Consider the following 21,089-nt stretch of genomic DNA (forward strand, 5'->3'; position numbering starts at 1 on the left):
GGGCATCCGATTAATGAGGAAACACGCAGTAAGTACAGCATCATTCCAAAACCATTTAGGAACACTCATATGATGAAGAATAGACCGAGTTGTTTCAAGGAGATGACGGTTCTTCCGTTCAGCCACCCCATTTTGTTGAGGAGTGGATGCACAAGAAGTTTGATGATTGATGCCATGCTGTTCTAAATACTGTTGAAAGGAAGTTAGAAAATATTCACGACCATTATCTGAACGAAGAACTTTGATTGGAACACCAAATTGTGTATGTATTTCAGCATGGAATTTTTGAAAAATGGAAAATAATTCACTCCTTTCTTTCATTAAAAAAAATCCACGTCATTCTTGAACAATCATCAATAAAAGTGACAAAATACTTGTAACCATTATAAGACTCTATTTTGGTCGGGCCCCAAACATCTGAATGAACCAAAGCAAAATGACTCAACATACGACTTTCAACTCTAGGACTGAAGGAAACACGACGATGTTTCCCAAACTGACACGACTCACACTGTAACACTAACAAATGACTCAAAGACGGAACTAGTATCTTGAGTGCCTTGAGAGAAGGATGTCCCAGTCAACAATGCCACTGTAGAGGAGTGAGTGAAGTCTGAAGTGTAACTGACGATCCATCACCATCAAGATAATACAATCCACCAGCTTCATGCCCCCCACCAATCTTCTTCCCCGTCCTGAGATCCTGAAAAACACAAGAGGAAGGGAAAAAAGTAACAAAACAGTTAAGAGTCTTGGTTAATTTACTAACAGACATAAGATTGAATGGAAACTTAGGGACATATAGAACAAATGATAAAGAAAGAGAAGCCATGTCAACATTGCCAACACCACAGATGGGAGAGGAGGAACCATTGGCAAGGGTAACAGTTTGAGATGTGGAAGTTTCAAAGAGAGAAGAGAACACACCTGGAGTCCCGGTCATGTGATCAGAGGCTCCAGAGTCAATAATCCAAGGAGAGGTTTTAGATGACAGGCAAGCTATACCTGAGTGGGCAAGAGTAGCAGTAGTGTGCTGTGAAGTGGACTGAAGGAACCGCTCATACTCATCACGCGGTACACTCACCATCTCCCTTCCGAAAACATATGTAGATGTGGAAGGAGTTAGGTCTGCCTGTTGATTATCACTGACATCAACCCCACCAGCAACAGCATGATTGGCCCATTTAGAGGGAGGGCGGCCATGAAGATCATAACAGAAATTTACGGAATGTCCTTCCCTGCCACAGTGGGTACACTTCCTTGTAGAGTTGCCTTTTTCTTTGCCACTGCCTCCCCCTGAGTCACGACCACCACCACGGCCAAATATGAAACCACCACGACCTCCTCGGGAGGCATGTCCTCCCCCTTTCGTACCACATCCACCTCCTCTGGCTGTCACAAAAGCTGATCTATCAGACTGTGTGGGATTCTCTATCTGTCCCAAAGAAATCCTGCGAAGCCGAGCAAACACTTCCTCAAGTGTAGGAAGGGTAGAGCCCCCCAATATTTGGGCCCTAACTGGTTCATACTCTGATTTCAACCCCACTAAGAACCATGTGACATCTAGTTGTTCCCTCTGTTGTTGCTGAACCTTAACATCTGGAGTGAGAGGATGATAGACATTGAGTTCATTTCTAAGGTTCTTCATACTGGCATAGTACTCTTCTAGGGTATTATTTCCTTGTTGCAGACCAAAGTATTCCTGATAGAGCTGATATACCCTTGTAGTATTATCTTGCCCAGAATACAGCTTCTTGGCATGTTCCCATATGTCCTTAGCTGTATCTAAGAACATGAAGTTGGCACTTATTTTGGGTTCCATACTGTTCCATAGCCATGTCATGATTTGAGCATCCTCCTATTCCCAATCATCAAACCCTGGAGAGTCAGCCGGTGGTTTATCTTCTTTCACATGCTTCACTTTTCTCTTTGCCTTGAGAAAAACTTCCACCGACTTGGCCCGTGGAACATAGTTCTCACCATTCAGTTTAATTGAGGTCATCTGTACACCTAGATAGTCAGAGGAAACCACCACACTAGGTTTCTGATCACTACAGCCATTTCCCATTGCTGCCATGATACTCTTTCAATGCTGCCTCTAATCTGAATTCCCAATCACCAACTAAGTGCTGCTGTCAAGAGTTTGATGTTCCAGAACCTACAGCAGTCCCTAAACACAATGATAGATACACACGCCTTTGTTCTTATCCACACCACTACTGATTTCACAAAACAACACAGACTACACCAACATTAATTCAGCACTTACTAACCACATGCAAGCTCTCTTACAACTACTCAACAGAGTTTGTGCATCACAAGCACCACCACACAGCCATAGCTGTCACACACAATACAGACCTGCTTTAACGCTTTTAAGAGGGCACCAGAAGACCAACAAAAACTCAACTAGTACCATTGCATTACACCTTGCACCATTCGGCCACCTACAGTAGCAGCCCTTACACCATTTGGTCACTGTAAACACAGCCTGTTCTTGGAATTTTTCCAAGAACCAGGGCAACAACCAACCTAGTTCTCTAGGTTCTGATCAGTCCTCTCAAGTTCTTGAAGATTTTCAACCCAGAAATACCAACAGCACACAGAGGAGAGATAACCAACCTTCATTTGAGAGCTTCAGCCAACCATTCACTGCTGAAGTTGTTTTCTTAGGAAAAGAGGTTCTGTGCACCAGAAAAAAGAAGAGCTGTGATGTTTCAGGCCTGGGACGAACCACTTTTCTCCATTGACAGCCCAGAGAAGAAAAGGAGAGAACTGAAGCACGAACTGAAGTTGTCACGAACTGAAACAGGTCACGAACTGAAGTTGTCACACTCTGATACCATGTTTCTACTGTTGCTACAGTAGTCCGAACCAGTAAGGAGAAGAAGAAAAAGGAGAAGAAGAAGAAGAAGAGAAGAAGAAGAAGAAGATGAAAGAACTGTCGAACCTGATAGCTAAACCCTATCAGTCGACCTCTTAATAGTGATTAGGCTTCTAATTAAATGTACAAGGACTAAACTGCCCCTACTTAAGTATGAGACAGAGAACCTCTAATAAGACTGCCACATAAGCTCATAACTTAACCAAGGTGAATTGACTAATCTACCCTTATTCGGCTAACTCTAACATGTGGAAATGTAAGAAGCAATAAACAATCCAAGTCATCTAACTAAAGCAAGTACCAAGCAATGTCCTTTGTCCGCAATGAAATAGTTTAGCTCAAAGCCCTGCTCCATGATATGGACATTGATCATTCCTCATCCATTCCAATTTTTTTTGACAATATGAGTGCTAGTTGTCAGGGAAACGCATAGGCGACAAGGCACCCTTGGAGGCTCGCCTCGCCTAACCGCCAAGCAGTTTTGTATACTTATCAAATACTTTTTATTCTTAATTTTTTGAGATTATAATTATAAAATAGACATTATTAAACTAAAATATTCATTTTATGTGTTTATATACTAATTTCTTTTTATTTTCTTTTTTGTTAGGATTTAATCAAAACAGACATTGGTAACTATTGTATTGAACCCTAAAAGAATTCAAAACCTGAACCAATATTAATCTTATTTTCATATTTTCACAGGACAATATTAATCTTATTTGACATTTAAAAACATGCTTTTTTGGAAAATCCTAATAAAGGCGTATTGGTGATTTGCTGGAATGATATGATACGTCCAACATTGGGTGTATCGTATTGATACTTTCAACCTTGCTTTTATTAGGGTTCCACATTGCCAAACTAGGTTCAACTTTTTTTTTTTTTTTTGTATTAGCATAAAAGACATCATGCTCCTTCTAGAAGCCTACATCATAGTCCTAGGTTTACCTCTTCTGGGTTTTTATTTTTTATGTAGATATAAAGGGCTCTATTGGATTTGGTTTTGATTTTAGGTACCAATGCTCATTTTGTTAGTATATGGTCTCAGGTTATACCTTTCATAGAGTTCCTTTTGTTTGGATAGTGCAGGGCAGTGTGGTTGTTTCTACCTAACAATGAGCTTGTTTGTCATAAGGATCTCTCTTTCTAGGGCGCTCTTATTATAGTGTTCTTGCTTTGTGAGCCTTTATATATTTTTCAGAAGTTAACACCTCCCTCCTGGCTCCTGCATTACACATTTCATGATATTTTTGGATAACCCCGCATATTTCATGATTAATACATTATACTTTGTTATGAGGGCCCTTGCTTGGCAGTGATAAAATTTCAGGCTGAAAGCATGAGAATGCAGTTGAAGTCAGAGAGCAGCCACTACGTATGAGAAATGCCAAAAATTAGGTCCATATCCACCTACTCTGTTCTATAATATCAAATAAATTAGCAGAACTGCTACTCACCCATATCATCATTCATGTCAAGGAAAGCTTGCAGTTTTAATGCCTTCCTATAGTACATCATTCCTCGAACTGTAATAGGCATGAAAAATCAAAATCAAGGACAAAAAATCAGAACGCTGACAGAACCAACCACTATAGATCAGAAAGCAAGTTTATTAAACAGGTTAAATTGTTTTCCTTCACCTGTTCTGCTTAATGTCTGTCCACGGAAAGAAGCCCAGTTTCGGAGTTCCTCATACATGTGTTTCTTTTTGCTGATAAGTTCATCCATGTGTTTCTCTTCTAACTCATCCCAGTCTTCACATTCCATGCGTTCCAAAAAGTTTCTCCAGACATCTGAAGTAACCAAATAAACAATAAGGGGTAAAGAGCAGTTGAGTTCCACTGAACACATTGGAATGACATCTTATCAACTAACTACAATATGTTTTCTCTGGAATTAACCTGGATATATCCTTTTCATGTAAAAGAGGATGGAAACTCCCTTTTGGCTAGAGTGGTGGTCCTTCAATGAAAATTTGACTTCTTCCATGTAGAGTGGTGTCAAAACACTGAAACAAATAAAGGATCCATTAGAACAGAAGAAAAATGAGAAGATGACGTCTACAGGCATGATTGTGAAAATCTTGGCTCCTATAGGTTACACTTCTTTTCAGCTCCAAAGGTACAAATTTTTACCCTTATTTTCTTTCAGAAATAAAAAAGATAATGGCCTTCCTTCTTCTATCATCTCTTTGTTGGAGGTTGTTGAGAAGATGTTTTATTTCTTATTGGACTTTTATTTAGGCAAAATGTATGGTGCAGAAACTACACTGTGAAGCAAAAACATGACCCAGTGATAAAGCGAAACATCATTGTGAACATCTTTAACATTGTTAAAGTTTTTAATGTGATTGTAAGTACACCTTGAAAATTTGAACCTATTAAATCATAAGTAGATGTGTGACGTTTTTCACGTGATTGGTTACTTTTTTGCCTTATTGTGCATTTGCTTCACTGTACTTGGACTCTTTTACTTATTTTGTTGACTGGGTCTTTGTATTCTTTATTTTAATTAGTTGCTGGGCTACTTGTATTTGGCCAGATTAGGCCCATCTTTGTTTTCTTTTATTGCATTCATCCTATTAAGGGCAGTCTGGTCATATCCCTTGTAATTACAATCTAATCAAATATAAAAAAAAGAATACCGCTGCAAGCAGCCTATGATTGACTTCCTCTCAATTCCTCTCTTGTCTTCTTCTCTTATTCCATCATCATAACTGCTCAAATCTTCTTTTCTTCTCTAAATCTTAAATAAATCCTTGTTTTTACCTGTCATTGATTTCCAACTTGGTATCAGAGCAGGTTTCCCCTCTTTTCTCTTCCTAAAAGGATCCATATCCTAAGATCATCAAGGTGTATGGGGACCTAAGAGGCTGATCAGTCTTTTCTTGTTTTTTCCTAGTTGGTAGAGATTCTTGGAGAGACTTGCTTTTGCCTGGTTGTTTCCCATGTTAAGTATCAACTGAAGAGGTAGGACCCAGTTGGGGTTGAACACCAAGGAGGTAGATCAGGGCCAACACTTGGCATTTTTTTGGGTCTCTTTTGGATTGATTTAGAGATCAACCTGCACTGGAAAGCCTATTGCAAAGGCTGGTTGGAGTAACTAGCAGTTTTCTGAGTTCTCCCGGGTTGTAGGGCTAGTGAAACCATAGTCCTATTCTCAATTCTTGAATGTAAGTCAAAAGATTGGAGGTTGACATACCATTTTATTGATTAAAATAATATTTTCATCTGAGTTTTTAAGCAATGGAGCAGTTTGGAATTGATATCGAGCATAACTTGGAGTCGTGATATTTCCACTAGGATCTAGAGTTTAATGATGTAACTACTATTAGGTTGTATCGGACAAATTATTTGGAGTAGGCACAGTCTACTCAGATCTATGTTGGTGGTCATGGTAGAGTAGGATATTTAACTCACTTCCTATGAGAAGTGGAGACAGGAGAACTATATGGGGATTTCTTGACTGATGAATTCAATGCAGCTACATATCGGCAAAAACTATTTGTGGATGAACACAGCCTAGGAAATATGGGATAATCTAACTGAGACCTATTCCCAGAAGTTAAATGTAACCAGGACCTACAAACTCAAGAATGAAGTCAACAATCTAAAGCAGAGGGAGAAATCTCTAGCATTATATTACTCCACCCTTAAGTCCCTACGGTAGGAGATAAATTTGATGGAGACTATAGTGTAGGAAAGTAATAATGATGCTTCTACTTGCAAAAAGTTGGCAGAGAAGAATAGGGTGTTTGAGTTCCTAATTGTACACAACAGTGAATATGATATCATACGACAAACCATATTGGTCAGAGATGAGGTGAGTTTGGCTCAAGCATATCCTCTTGTCAGTAGTGAGGAAAGTAGGCAGCAACTGATGCTACAGACACCAACCTTAGATCATTTTGCTTATGCCAATGTGAAGCCCAAACAGGAGTTCAATTGCAGTTGACAGCATTTGTTGAAATTACATCCTAATCTTAAGCTAGCCCGATTCAAGAATAACAAGAAAGGTGGAAATGTTTAAATGTGGCAACAGAACCTAAAAAAGAGGAAGGACAGAATATAGATAGAACTACATTACCATTGATGGAGATATTTACAGCTGCCAGGCTGAATTTGAAAAGTATGGAAGACTTTTGACTTAAGTGAAGAATGAAATTGGAGCAATTTAGCTAGTATTTGTTTTTCTACCACATATGCACATTCAGGTACCCATGCTACTGCTAACCATTCCACCATCTTTTTGCTGTCCTCCATGATCAAAAAACCCTAGTCTGATATTTCCCAGTTTTCAACAAAAAATATGGGAAAAATATAATTCTCATCAACTGGACCTCTGATCATATTCAAAAATAAACATTAAATCATCCTTTATTAAGGGGTATTTCCCATACACCAGTAGTTTATACCCCTAAACCACTCCTAGCGCTGCAATTGATTTCCAAAGAAGAAGACTAGGCCCAGGTACTTTTTACTACTCTGATACCATCATAGAAATAAGAAAAAAGCAAAGTAGGAAAAAATACTAGGATTGATTGCTTTACCGATGGAGATTGAAGAGAAAACCAGTGAACAAGAAAAGAAAAAAGAGGAGAGAAAGAGAGTAATCAAAGAGGATGTGTTGGCAGCTTAGGGATCCCCCCACCCTCCTATTCACACTTACGCATTTAAAAGACGTACAATTACAACTTTACCTCTCTATAAGAAATAAAAAAACTAAGTCTTTCTATACATACATACATAATTATAATATGAAGATTAATATATAATTATAATATGAATATTAATATTATAAAATGGTATGAACCATGACCCATAGACTATGTTGAACAGTTCAGTAATTTAAACATTTGGGCCAAACAGGTTTTGACCAAATTAATGGGTTTTTGCATATTGATGAATTTGTGGTTAAACCAGATCATCTTGGCCTCCAGATGGCAGGTCGAACAGTTCAACCATCCAGGTTAGCAGCAGGTTGAAAACACTGCATTTATGTTGTCTCATTTATAAGAGAAGATTGATGAGGGCCTTTAAATCAGCCCCATTATTTTAAACATAGTAAGATACACCAAGGTGCACCTTAATAAGATGATACCATCTTTGAAAGGCATCTAATAATCATTAAAAACTAATAATAATAACCATGTCAAAACAAATTCTGTTTCAACACTATCTTAGTACTACCATTCAAAATTTAATATAGTTGGAGAATGGAACCCTGGCTCCATATAGATTCTATCATATTCCATTATTTCGGGATTATCTTGGTATGTTGAATACCCATTTTTTCTGGGAATTGAAATTCTAAATTGAAGGGTTAATTTTTTATATAAGATGCAAAGGAACCAATTTATAGGAGTTCCAAATTATAAAAAGATTTCTAGTTTCTCCATTTTTCTGAAAGGACTGATGGATTATGCAACATACTAAAAGTCCCCCCTATAATTTTTCTTTCTTTTCCGAATATAAACTACCAAGAACATGACTAGGATTGTCTTTGATTGGCAGGATATTGTGAATTACCATATTGTTTTAATTTTTGCATTTCTTTCATAAAGTGTTATTTCCCAACCTCCTTTTGTATATCATTCTTACCTAGTAGCAATGAAACCTCTGTTGATAATAAAAAAACAACAGACAAGGATTAAAAAAAAAAAAAACTAGTTCAATTGATGTCAATTACTAGAGAGTAAGGTTAGGGAAACAACAGATAAGCTCAAAAGGTGAGGTAAGGATATATTAAAAACAGAGGTATTATTAGTTATTACATAAACTAATCAAAGCCATTTACTTGATCCATGATAACCTGCCATTTTAATTGCATTGAGTCAAACAAGCTCTTTCTTTGGTCAAGCACCAAGTCACTTTTAAACAATTAGAGGCCAATAATTTCATCTATCATAACAGACACAATATATTTAAATAATAATTTAACAGGTAAAACCCGATAACGAGATGAAGTTTTAGACTCAAGAATTAGGACTGGGACTGAGACATGCACCAATAACATAATCCCAAATCTGGGTTATAATTGGCCTGCTTCAAAAACCCATCAGCAGAGCCTGAATGATTGGTCACTGTAAAAAAGAGAAGAAAATTGTTGACGTTCTAAAAGAAAAGAAAGTCCTCCTCAGAGTAAGACAATCAGCAATAAACCATCATAACTCAAAAATATTAACTTTAACAAAAACTCAAAAGTACAAAAATAACTAAAGAGCAATAGAGAAGGAAGAAATGCAACAATAGACATGCAGCATAGTTGTGTTCTAGGTAAGAACCCAATGTTAAAGTTTGATAATCCTGGTATTGCCAGAAATCTAAGCAAATGTTTTCTGTTTGTACTAAATATGTTTTCCTATAATTTGTAATAGTGAATAAAAGAAAGAACTCTTCTTGTATGAGCATGTAATTGATGGTATCGCCTAAGAGATTCAGAAAAGATCTTAACCTAAGGAAACCAACCTGAAAGACAACATACTGCGAACTTTAGGAGCAATAGGCATATCCATAAAGAGAGAAGTAGCAAAGAATGAAATACGCCTCCGAGCCTCTATATTTACAGGGATTTCCATAGCCGTCTCATTGACAGTAAGCAGCAAAAGTAAGCGTTTAATCTGCAAGGAAAGTAACAACATGATTGAGTTATAAATGTAACAAAAATAGAGAATTTTATAAATCAAAAAGTCACCTGTGTCATCAGAGGGCAACCATCTGGGATTGGGTAAAGGATTGCTGAAGGTTTGCCTCTACTTGATGCAAATAACTGAGGCTCAATCTCTCTGAAGTAGCAAATTGGATCTTCTTCTGTTGGTTGGAACTCTTGGATCAAATCCAATATTCTGTTTGTAGTTAAAGAAGATTCTTTGTAAGGTGTACCCCATGGTTTAATATGGGAAAAGGACTTGAGTTCAACTGGTGCAAACCTGGATCCATTTGTCATCATATCTTTTGTTACAACCTCAAATATGTCTTGCAGTATCATAATGATGGAATCTTCATGGTGTTTTCTGTTCATAAGCTTGAAAAAAATGGCATATAACAATGAAAATGTCAGTTGTCATGCTCAAAGTAATAAAGGAAAAAAAGATAAGCTAAAAAATGCAACTAATGATTTAATGTAAGATACTTACCAGAAGATTAACCAGATCAATACATTTACTGTGTAGGCCAGGTAGTTCACTCATCTTGAAATCTATAAGAAGACTGGATCTGCTAATACTGGCTTCTACTTCAGATATAATCTCTGTCACAATCCTAACAAGAAACAAATGCAGCATCACAAATAGAGAAGTGATACAGATATAGAAGCAAAGAAAGAATCCATGGTGTAGAGAACAGTGATGTGGGCCCCACAGCTGTGGTCCCACTCTGTCCGTAGGGTAGAATGTATCTAGTCACAGCTGTGGTTATTTTGCTGTTCTGTTATTTCTAGTTTCAGTTTTATATTGTTTGTTATTTGTTAGCAATTATGATGTAAACACCAAGGGCAGATATGTCCTTTCATGTAGCTAGCATAACCTATATATATTAACTTAAAGTGGCGGCGGCAGAATATTGACATTCTGTTCTTCTCCTCAAAATCTGTGTTCTATTGCTCTTCCATCTCTCTTTCCTCTACATCTTCTTCACATTCTCTTCTCATCGAACCTGAAATCTCTTAGTGATCAAGACTGAATAGCAGTCTTGAAAACCTACATGGTATCAGAGCGAGGTTAGGGTTTTTCATGTGAGTCTAATACCAGCCGACCACATGAGAATCTCCTAGGACTGAAATCTAAAAAGGAGGAGTTCGCAGACTGATTCTTGGAGATCGCCAGAGGTACTAGCAGCTGTTGGAAACTTGCTAGGGTTGCAGAGTGTTGGTGGTCAGGAAGGATCAGAGAAGACTAGGGTTCAGGTAACCCTAGAAGGCAGCGAACTATTTTTTCCTTGTAAGTTGTTACTTTTTAATAGAAGTTCTTTCAGAGAAGATAGGTTGGACCTATCTGGAGGGGAAGGCTGAACCATTCTAGCTCTTTCTCTCTTCGATTTCCTAGGGTTTTACAGCAAACCCTGGACCGAACTGTGTTTCTCTCTACTCTAGGGTTTGAAAGTGATCTGCGGCAAGCCCTAGTGGTTGACTGAACCCTGTGATCTACCTAGAGCTACTCTTAAGTTGATTGGTAGGTCCGATCAGATTCTAGGGTTAATAAACAAGTTCAATTCCTATTGCAATTTCCGATTCATATATTCAGTCTACAAATAATCACCATTGTTGCAATTTAAGGAGTAGGTTTGATGAGATAAAGTTTAGTTTAGTGAACTCTGGTTGTTTCCAGGAAATTTTCTTTTTCCCCCTCTTTCTCACCTATTTCCTCTACCAAGTGTTCTATCTCATTATTGTTTACCCGAACAGCAAGAGTTCTTCCCTTTCTTTCTAATCTCTTGCTCTTTCTTTAATGGAGAAGAACGTGATAAATAATGGAAATTATTCACAATGAACTTTATAAGAACGTGATAGAACAATGGAAATTATTCACAATGGAGAAGAACGTGATAGAACAATCTGAATGGCTCTAAAATAAGAAATTATTCCTATCCAGAAGAATGTGATAAATAATGGAAGACTTTATATTGATTAGTTGGTATTGCTTCTCTACCTTTTCTCCAGATCACCCTTCACAATGAACTTGAAGATATACTTCAGTGACTCGTAGCACTCCTTCACAGCACAGTACATGTAGTAATCTTTTTTTATCTTTTTGAACAGATTCTCATCCTTCCCCACAAAATCTTTAGCAATGCTAAATGCGGTTGATAACTGATAAGAATTCAAAGGAGATTTTGGATATGAGAAACAGTAGAATGTTATGACTGCAAGTGCTAGAGAAGAAATGCCACACCTTTGTTGCCAGAAGAAAAACCGGCCAGCATACTAAGCCAGAAGTTAACTCTGATGATAAAGTTATAGTCATCAGATCCCGCTCCCTGTTTACAAAGGAGCAAATTCTTATTGGGTTTGAAGCTAATTATTGATCTTATGTATTTTCTGAGAAATAAAATGTACCTATTGCTTATCAAGTCTTCAGAACGGAGACTATCGATAATTTGGTTCCACACTTGAGCAAATTTGGCAACACCATTTTTCTCATTTTCTGAGACCTGAGACCAAACTGGCTCAAAATTAGTGGCAAGAAAGAAAATTAAATCATTAGAATAGTTAAAATGACTTGACCATCTATAGCAACAGTAAGAAGTGATCTGTTACAAATTGAAAGGGCTAGAAGATCTAGAGGCAGACCAAAAGGACATGGGCTGAGGTAGAGAGAAATGATTTAAAGGCCCATAATTTAACAATGGATATGGTATTGAACAGAACAGAATGGTGGAGCAGGACTGATGTAGCCGACCCTATATAGAAGGGACAAGGCTTAGATGATGACAATGATGATGAATTAAAATCACTTGATAACATGATAAAGTAGAAATACCTTATTAATTTTCAGATGGAAGAAGCTTTTTACATTTTTCTGTCCATTCTTTGAAGAAGGTGGAACTAGGCAAACATTGAAAGCTGAGGGAAGAGACTGGAATCTACTTCTTAGCATTCCCATTGTACGTATCTAAATAAAGAAAAGGAAAGTAAGACAAAGTTCCATATCAACACCCAGGGAAAAAGGAAAGCTTACCTCACCAAGATGTCGAAATACACCATAAACTCCACCAAAAATTGTACAGTAAACAGAATACCAAACCTGTGTGTCCATAAAATAAATCTGCATTCAAGCACAACATGATATGAATGATTTCTCCCTAATGATGAATAATGATTGATACAAACTGTAACAGAACAAATGAGAAGGTTCTAAACTTCTTCCTTGCTTTGTTGGTTGCAAATATGTGGTAAGGTTGATGACTCAAAAGATTTCTAGAGATTATAGAACCCAAACAAGGCAAGAGTCACTCACAATTATAATGGGAGCCCAAACTGCCACAATTGCACCAGCATTGCTTTTCACTGAAGATAAAAGCGTTATAAGTTGTACAGAACTAATTGAGTGAGACAACTATTAATTTATTTTTCTATTTACTCAACTTTTAATTGGCAGGACGAATATTTACAGAAATGAAATCGGAAGAATTGAACCTTTAGGGAAAAGCTCATGCCAATCATATTTGTTCACCCCAATTTTCATAATCTGCTTTGTTGGGTCAACAAGTGGCCTTATCTGCAATTTTCCATCAACATAGAGTGGCATATGGTTATCTGTTTATGTTCCTACAAAGGAACCCAACGAACAAAAAAAAAGTGGCACATGTTCTGCATTTTAATCTTAAGCTAAATCAAATCTCAGTCCTTGCCACAAGAATATGCACAGGAAGGGATAGCCAGATACCAGGATCTTTCAGTCTCTGATTGTTAGATTCAGTAGTTTCTTATGATTTTTTTTTGTTTATAATCATTAGTTAGTGTTACTGGGCCCAAGGCCCACTAGTTTATGTTGTTTTTTGGAGCTGTTTTTAGGTTATGAACAGTAGCCACCCCATTAAGGGCATACTAGTCTTTGTAATCAATCTTTTCTATGAGTATATAAGATAATGGGTGGGGCGGCCAGATCATTATTGGCTTCTCTCCATCTCTTTTTCTCTTTCTCTTCTTCTCTTCTCACTAAGAACTCTTTCTTTCTTTCTTCTTTTTCACTATTATCAAATCAGATTATTGTTTTCTCTTTTTCTACTTGATATCAAAGCAACTTTTGGGATTTTTTGAGTCTTCCATCATGCAGCCCTAGATGAGCCGACTGCATGGTGAGTTAGAGAGCTCATCGTAGACTTCAAAAGTGCCAAGTTCTTGGAGTTTTTGGTGGATCTAGAACCCTTTGTGTCAAATCTTGGGTTGATCATTGAAATCAGGAAGAACTGGAGGAAAAAGAGTCCTGATTGCAGTAGGACTTTATTTTTGACCTAGGAAGGGGTGCTCTGGATGTTTGACTTCTTGGTGTTTTCTGAAGGAGGCAATTCAAGTTTTGGAGTTTTCTGAGGTCTCTGGTGGGAGCGGCAGCCTTTTCTTCTGTTTCTACTGGCTCCAACAAAAGAAGAATCTTTGTTGACAAAGGTTTCTGGGTACTAGAAGGTTGGTTGAGGCCTCTAAAACGGATAAATCTATTCTCTCATCTACAGTTTCTAAACTATTTTGGGAATTATGGAGGGCAGTGGAGTTGAGTACAAGTCTACCAATGAAATGGAACTAGGTGGAGGAGGTGCTAGTAACCCTTTTGGGGTAGGGACCATCACTACAGTTAGGTTGGATGGTACAAACAATTTGGAGTGGTCACAATCAACCAAAATGGCTATTGGTGCTCATGGAAAATTGGGGTATGTCACTGGTGAAGAAAAGAAACCTACGACTAACTCTTCCTAGTGGGTACAGGAGAACTACATGCTGATGACCTGGCTATGCAATTCTATGTTAGCTCATATAAGCAAAAATTTTCTATTTGCTCACACAACTAAGGAGATCTAGGTTGGTCCTCCCTAATATATTTCAGATTGCCTCTTCCAATTAAAGAAACTTCCACAGACTTGGCCCATGGTACATAGTCCATGCCATTAAGCATAACCGTGGTCAGTAGGGCATTCATTGAACCCAGTTGCACTACCACAGCTGATTTAGTTCTACTAGTGGAAGAAGCCATAGGTCACAAAAGGTTGTACACTATAGTCACTCACAATAAGAAAATCAACTTGTTACACTAGTTTCCAACACCGAAAGAGAAGCTAGATACCACATAAGAAGCCAAATACCGCAATTGGAAACTGCACAACTCTCACTTGGGAGACCAACTACTTCACACATTTACAGTAGGGTTGTCACCATACCACAACACATTATTCAAACTCCACACACTATCACTAACCTATTGCACTAGCCACACACAATAATTGTCCCTCCTTTGGGTTGCAGTAAGACAGAACTTTAGAAGAACACCCAAAACACCATAACAGCCACAACTGGAGGCTTTAAAGCCTCCTTTTCTAATGGGCGACACTTCTTCAGGTTGTTTTTCTTCCTTGTAGTGAACAGAGTGAGTTCTCTATTCCTAGGGTACTAAAAGTTGCCTGAACAGTGACAGCCAAACCCTAGTGCTCTTATACCATGTAATAAAAGCCAAAAAGAAGGTGAAGAAAATTTGAAATAAAGAAGAGACGGGATGAGGAAGAGATTCGGTTGAGATTGTTGATATGAGTGGCCAAATGCCCTCGATTGGAATAACCTTGGTGTAAGGATAAATCCTACGGCCAATGGTATAACTTACACCAATGGGTAAAAGTGTCTTTGTGCTTAATGCAGTATTATCCTTCTTATTAATTGTGATTGTTTACTTTGCTGTTTAACAACCTATTGCCATGTCAGCATAATTTGTTTGGCTTGGTCAATAGGTTGTCTAGGTAGTTGAAAATCTTTTGGCACTTAATCCTACCTAGTGGACACTTGCACTTGATCCAATGGGCTGAACCAGTCCAAGTGATGACTCTAAATCCAAGCTGATCACTTATCAGTTGGGAATCCTCAAACGGTAATATCTCCTAACGTTAGTGAGACTCTATATATATTGAACTTCTCCTTGAGGAAAGATACAGTGATTACTTTGCAAGTGACAGTCTTCAGGAAAAGTGTCTTTTGGACATATGTCAAGTTGGGTCATCTATGCTCTTGGGTGCATTGCTAAAGTTCTGATCAAGTTGTCGTGTGTTGCCATTCGAAATTCTTTTTGTTGTTACAGGTGTTATCAGATCTGTGGGGTCATCGGAGGTAAGGTCGAAAAAGAGAAAAGAAAGCAAGAAGTGAGAAGAAACGAGGTCCAAGAGAGAGATTCAAACTTCCTGTCTCTCCCCCTCTTATCAACCTTTCTTTTATTAGACTTTAATAAAAAACAAAATTAAAAAATGTCCTCCAAGGGTTGCATATGACATAAGACTAGTAAACAAAAGACAAAAAGACAATATTACCCCTGCAGTATAAACTTTAACAAGATGCTATCCAAAGCAAGCAGCCATGCAAAAGCTTCAACCCTGGGTGGGATAGGGTTTCCCCATACACCTCTCACCTCCGATCTTTCTACCAGATTTCTCAAAAGAGTTTTATAGAAAGACTTTACAGAAAACTTTCTATTAATGTATTCCTTCCACCATCTCAAGTCTCTCCTCTCCAGCTATATCTCAACCAATTGTACTTTTGAAAGCAAACCTACCTTCAATTATTGGTTTGTGGTTCAAAATAGTGGAAGTCAAAGTTTCCTGCACCACATTTGTAAATAATTCTTCCCAATCCCCATCAAACAAAAATCTATCCAACCTTCTCAAAATTGGTGGATCTTGTCCATTTGACCAAGTTAATATTGCACCCAAACCCCTACAACCAGTCAGTCCATTTCTCCGGATAAACTCTGCAAAGCTCCTTATTGGCACTGAAACCCTATTTTCCCTACCCCTTTCATCTCATTCTTCCTCACACAAATATTGGTCCCCCCCCCAATAGCCAAGGCCCCACCCCTGAATCATGAAACCCTTCTAATTCTTCCCATAATTCACTTCTATTCCCATCCCCAGTTGGACCATATACATCAGAAACTAGCACTCTCCCCTTTGTCTCCCCATGATCCAACACAACTGAAACCAAATGTACTCCCTTAAAAACCCCACCCTTGCCCCTATTTCAGAATCCCAAATCACCAATAAACCTCCCTCAAGCTCTGCTACTTCACACTCAACCCAACCTCAATTGTTTGAACCCCAAGCATCTCTAAAAATGCCCAAGTCCACTTTTTCCAGTTTTGTTTCCTATAACAGAAGTAGCTCAACCCTATTCTTCCTCACCAAATTCCTCACTAGCTCTCCTCTCCTGAAATCTCTCAACCCATGACATTCCAAGAAAGAAATCTCACCATTATTCTCCCTATTTTTTCCTTTTTTTCTCTTACCTTTTTCTTTTTTTTCTTTTCTTTCTTTCTTTATTTAGACATAAAAGTATCATCTACATCTTTTGCCAGCATTTTGTAATTTTCTTCCAATTCTTGAAACATCTTCCTGGTAAATTGCTCTCCTAATACAAGGGCACCAAAAGCCTTGCTAACTATAACCTCAGTCTCAATTACTTTGTTCATATCCACAGCTTTTTCAATCAGGTGCATCTCATCAATTTGGATTTATTCTTTACTTGCATCACTTAGATTTCCTTCTTCCTCAAACGAATCCTCCACCACTTGTTTCCTTTCCTCTCTGTTAAGGGTCTTGTTTCTTTCTCTTTTTTTTATTAGGCTCCTTTTAGGAAGAGGCAAATGCTGGTTCAGTGCATATATGCACTCTGGTTCAGTTTTCCTGGTGTTCAGTAAGAATGCATTTATGTACTGAAAGTGACAGCCTTCACAAATTTAAAGGCAAATTTGCACCCAAAATGAGAGCAAAGTTGGTCAGTGTAAGAAAAAGGTAGATTCCAATCTAGGAATTCGTGTTTGTGCCCATTACAGCTAAAAATCATTTGGCAAGAAAGTAAAATTATCAATGCAAAACTAAACCAACTTTGCATTTGCATGGACCAGAATGCACTACATATTTGTATTTGCACTCTTCCCAACTGGAGCCTTATAGACTATTGGACATCGGTGATTCTTTGACTGTACCAATTTTTAGTAAAACCATGCAAAGGTGCAATCTTTTCCTCCAGATTATCAGAAGCACAAATTATTGTACTTGTGTTGAGAAGTAAATTTGTGGTAGCACCACCCAAGATAGAAAAAACAGCTTTGAGACAACTTAAAACTCCATGTGGCATTGAAGGGGATAAACATGTCAAACCTTTATTCCATTTACCATGGTTGTACACCTATATTGTATTACTCTTGGAAGTATAAAAGCTAAGTTTCACGAGAAATAGATCATATCACCATCAACCCTCTTTAAGTTTCCTAATCTTCTCTAATTATTAATTCATGTTTATTTTTAATTTCTTAATCTTCTCTTATTCACTAGATAGATAAAGTCCCTGCACTTTCGTTAACATTTCATGAAATTTTCTCTTTTGATAAAGTTAACTTTGACTTCATTATATGTGTGTGTACCTTGTGCAAGTACAAAATGTACAAAAAGTCAATAGTGGGATCTCTTAAATGATAAGAGATCCTCCACATGAAATTCACTAACAAAATTCACATTATTGTCACACTAGATCCACCCATTTTTCTTCAAAATCTGTTCTATTCATGTCTTTGAAGTCTTTTTGCAGTAGCACCCAAACCATTATAAAAGAGATGATGTCCTAGCAGATTATGTGAAGTGGTCTTGACTTGTTTTCAAATGCTTTTCTGCTTATTTCCTTCCAAAGACCCCATTAAGTGGCAGATGGAGTGATCCTCCATAAATAGCTTCTTTATCTTGAAAGGGTATTGCTGGCCATACCAATCAAAAAAGGGTACTACTGGCCATGACAACGAAAGTTGGTGCACTGTTCTTGGTATTTTTGACCAATCCACACGAATAAGAAGAGAAAGAAGACCCAGGCCTGTTCTCAAACATTCATGAATTAGTTTTCTTGGTTGTTTTATAGTGAACAAGGCTAAAATACTAGTTCTGTTACTATGCAGTAAAGAACTATCTGACTTAAGAATTTCCATATTGAAAAGAAATGATGTAGGGCAAAGTAGATCTTAAAAATTTCAAATCGGGTGGTGGGCTTTGTGGGATGAAATAGGCTCTTTAGTGATTAATGATGAAGAATAGGGATGAAAAGCAACTAAAATCTTGCTATCCAACAAAGAATGAGCAAGAAATTAGAAATAAAGAGAAGAACTCTTGCTGTTAGGCCAAACAGCAAAGAGATAAATGACTTGGAAGAAGAAATAGGTGAGAGAGAGAGAGAAGAATAAAAGGAGAAAAAATTCCTGGCATAGAATCAGTAAACCTAACTTTATTTCATCAAGTAAACACTTCCTTTTTTCAATTACAGTGACTCTTTTTTAATAGAACCCAGACTCTTAAGTACTATACTGCTAAACCTTGGTAATATCAGCATGCTGGATAGATTTTAAGATGTACTATCTTCAACTTAGCATCTGATTTTATTGTATCACTTAATACTAGGACTCTAATATCAAAAAGATTGCTACATTACCTCGAAATGGTAGCTGAATGCAAACTTGCTCAGCAACAATAACACCCAAAAAAGTGTGTACCTAGAATGTAACACAAGGATACAGATCATGACAAAATAGATAGATAGATAGGTGAAGAAGCTTCCAGTTCATGACTAAGGGAGTTACTTCAAACAAGGAAGTAGGTTTTCTTGCATTCCACGTCCAACATACAAACAAGGCTGCAAAAGGGTAGCGAATTCATCATATGAAGTTGAGAATCATACATTCATCAGACTTGACCAAGCCTTAATCATAAACAAATTCAAATCCCAGTGCACAATCATTAATTGGGACGAAAGTAAAAAGAATTGCTGCCAAAGAATGGATGCATGACATGAAGTACAAATATACTCAGATTATCATGAGTTTTGTTGTGATTGACAAATAATACATCAATCATTGTTCACGAGTGAGGTTATAATTCAATTCTATTGGAGTTTCATCTGGCTTAACTCCTAATATACTAGTATCCTCTAGCAACTCCAAGATGTATTTCCTTTTAGAGATAAAAAATGCAATTGATTTGAGCCGCTTCAACACCCAAGAAGTATCACAGGTCTCCCAAGTCTTAATCTCAAACTCTAAAGCTAGAAACTGCTTTAATCTTGCAACCTTTATTTGATTTTTTTGATAAATAACTGAAAGCATTTTATTAAAGAAAGAAACACACCATGGTGCTCACTAGAAATGGCAGCAGGGCTAGAAATTTCTTTAACCTCTATTTGATTATCACTAGTAACAACAATATAATACACATATACAAGTAGGGAAATCAAGGAATTACCCCCATTTTATGAATAGTTTATCATTTGGATGTAACTATCCAAAAGGAATTACTTAAACAATGCACTTGAATCAATCAAAGCAAGCAGTAGCTGACTTTTTTTTCAAAGATAAAACTGACATTTCATTGAATATAATAAAAGAATGTTCAGTATAGTACAGGGATTATATATTTGTTAGGCTAGCCTTGATGCCTAACCCCAAAGATTATTACATTCATTACAATCTTGTAACACCCATTTACAAGTGACCCCTATTAACCCCTTGTTTTTCAAGTGAGTTAGCTAAACTGTTTGCTAATCTATAAGTTCATCTCCAGGTAAGAGCCATGTTCCTTGCAATTTGCTTTGTTTCCTTCAATATATGCTGATTATCTCCAAGTTCCACTGCTGTCATTCTCTAGCCACTTCACCACTGTTTTTGAGTCCCCTTTAACCACCAAGTTTTGTGTATTCAAACTCTTCCCTATCTTTAGCCCTTGAATTACAAACCTATCGGTCCTTAAAAATTGCTAAGATTAACACTGAGCTGTGATGAGGCAAGAAAAATGTGTGAATGTAATCTGTTTTTCATGTTTTTTATAGCGGGATCCCAAATTGTTGTCTTTGGGTAGCTTTGTTGACAGTTTGGGACCAGGGGTATTTTCATCATTTTATAGTTAGGTTTTTCGTCAGGGGCAGTTGGGTGCATTTCTATTGGGTTTTGGTCTCTTGGGTCCTTTTGTAACAAAAGTTATCTTTTAGATGTTCATTTTTGTTCCTAAGGAGTTGTTAGTGAGAGGGAAGCATTCTAGGGGCTTATGTATAAATAGTTTAACTAGCTTGTCCAGCAAACCAATGAGTCTTATAAAAGAGAAGGGGGCTGTTTCTGAAGGGGTTTTCTTGTTCTTTCTCTCTTGTTTGAGCTGTAGCTCAGCCCCAGCTAGGGTTTTCAAGCATTGGGAGCTTGGGTTTTGAGGAGTCGACCCATTTTGGCACCTTCCAATCCCTCCATCGCTGCGTGTCCGCACGGGAGGCCAGCTTGCTGCCATTGTTACTGTAGCGGAACTGTTCTAGGAGGAGTTTTACTTCAGGTTCAGGTCTGAAATCCCTAAAAATCCAACTTATTTTGTTGTTTTCATCTTGGTATTTCTTGTGATTATTGCTGTATACTTGAGGTATGTAGAGGAGATGGGTCGAATGGCCCATAGACTGTCATTTCATGTTATGTTATATTTCTCTTTGTTATGGGCCTTATTCTGGGCCC

At 37.5% G+C, this 21,089-nt stretch overlaps 1 protein-coding gene across 2 annotated transcripts in view; it reads right to left on the minus strand.

Moving 5' to 3' along the window:
* GSL04 (glucan synthase-like 4) overlaps positions 1 to 21,089 on the minus strand; it is a 133,830-nt gene that overhangs the window by 58,613 nt on the left and 54,128 nt on the right. For both annotated transcript variants that reach the window (XM_010259460.3, XM_010259458.3), the window contains exons 17-32: positions 19,188 to 19,240; positions 19,040 to 19,100; positions 13,019 to 13,100; positions 12,840 to 12,889; positions 12,561 to 12,647; positions 12,363 to 12,494; positions 11,939 to 12,033; positions 11,775 to 11,859; positions 11,532 to 11,692; positions 10,023 to 10,146; positions 9,816 to 9,910; positions 9,581 to 9,731; positions 9,355 to 9,506; positions 4,789 to 4,895; positions 4,528 to 4,680; positions 4,345 to 4,413 (exon numbers count right to left, since the gene is read on the minus strand). In XM_010259460.3, coding sequence (XP_010257762.1) covers positions 4,345 to 4,413; positions 4,528 to 4,680; positions 4,789 to 4,895; positions 9,355 to 9,506; positions 9,581 to 9,731; positions 9,816 to 9,910; positions 10,023 to 10,146; positions 11,532 to 11,692; positions 11,775 to 11,859; positions 11,939 to 12,033; positions 12,363 to 12,494; positions 12,561 to 12,647; positions 12,840 to 12,889; positions 13,019 to 13,100; positions 19,040 to 19,100; positions 19,188 to 19,240 — 1,657 coding nt within the window. The remainder of the gene's footprint in view (positions 1 to 4,344; positions 4,414 to 4,527; positions 4,681 to 4,788; positions 4,896 to 9,354; positions 9,507 to 9,580; positions 9,732 to 9,815; positions 9,911 to 10,022; positions 10,147 to 11,531; positions 11,693 to 11,774; positions 11,860 to 11,938; positions 12,034 to 12,362; positions 12,495 to 12,560; positions 12,648 to 12,839; positions 12,890 to 13,018; positions 13,101 to 19,039; positions 19,101 to 19,187; positions 19,241 to 21,089) is intronic.

This window comes from Nelumbo nucifera, chromosome 3 (assembly GCF_055504915.1).
Source record: "Nelumbo nucifera cultivar China Antique chromosome 3, China Antique-T2T, whole genome shotgun sequence".
NCBI classification, from domain to species: Eukaryota; Viridiplantae; Streptophyta; class Magnoliopsida; order Proteales; family Nelumbonaceae; genus Nelumbo; species Nelumbo nucifera.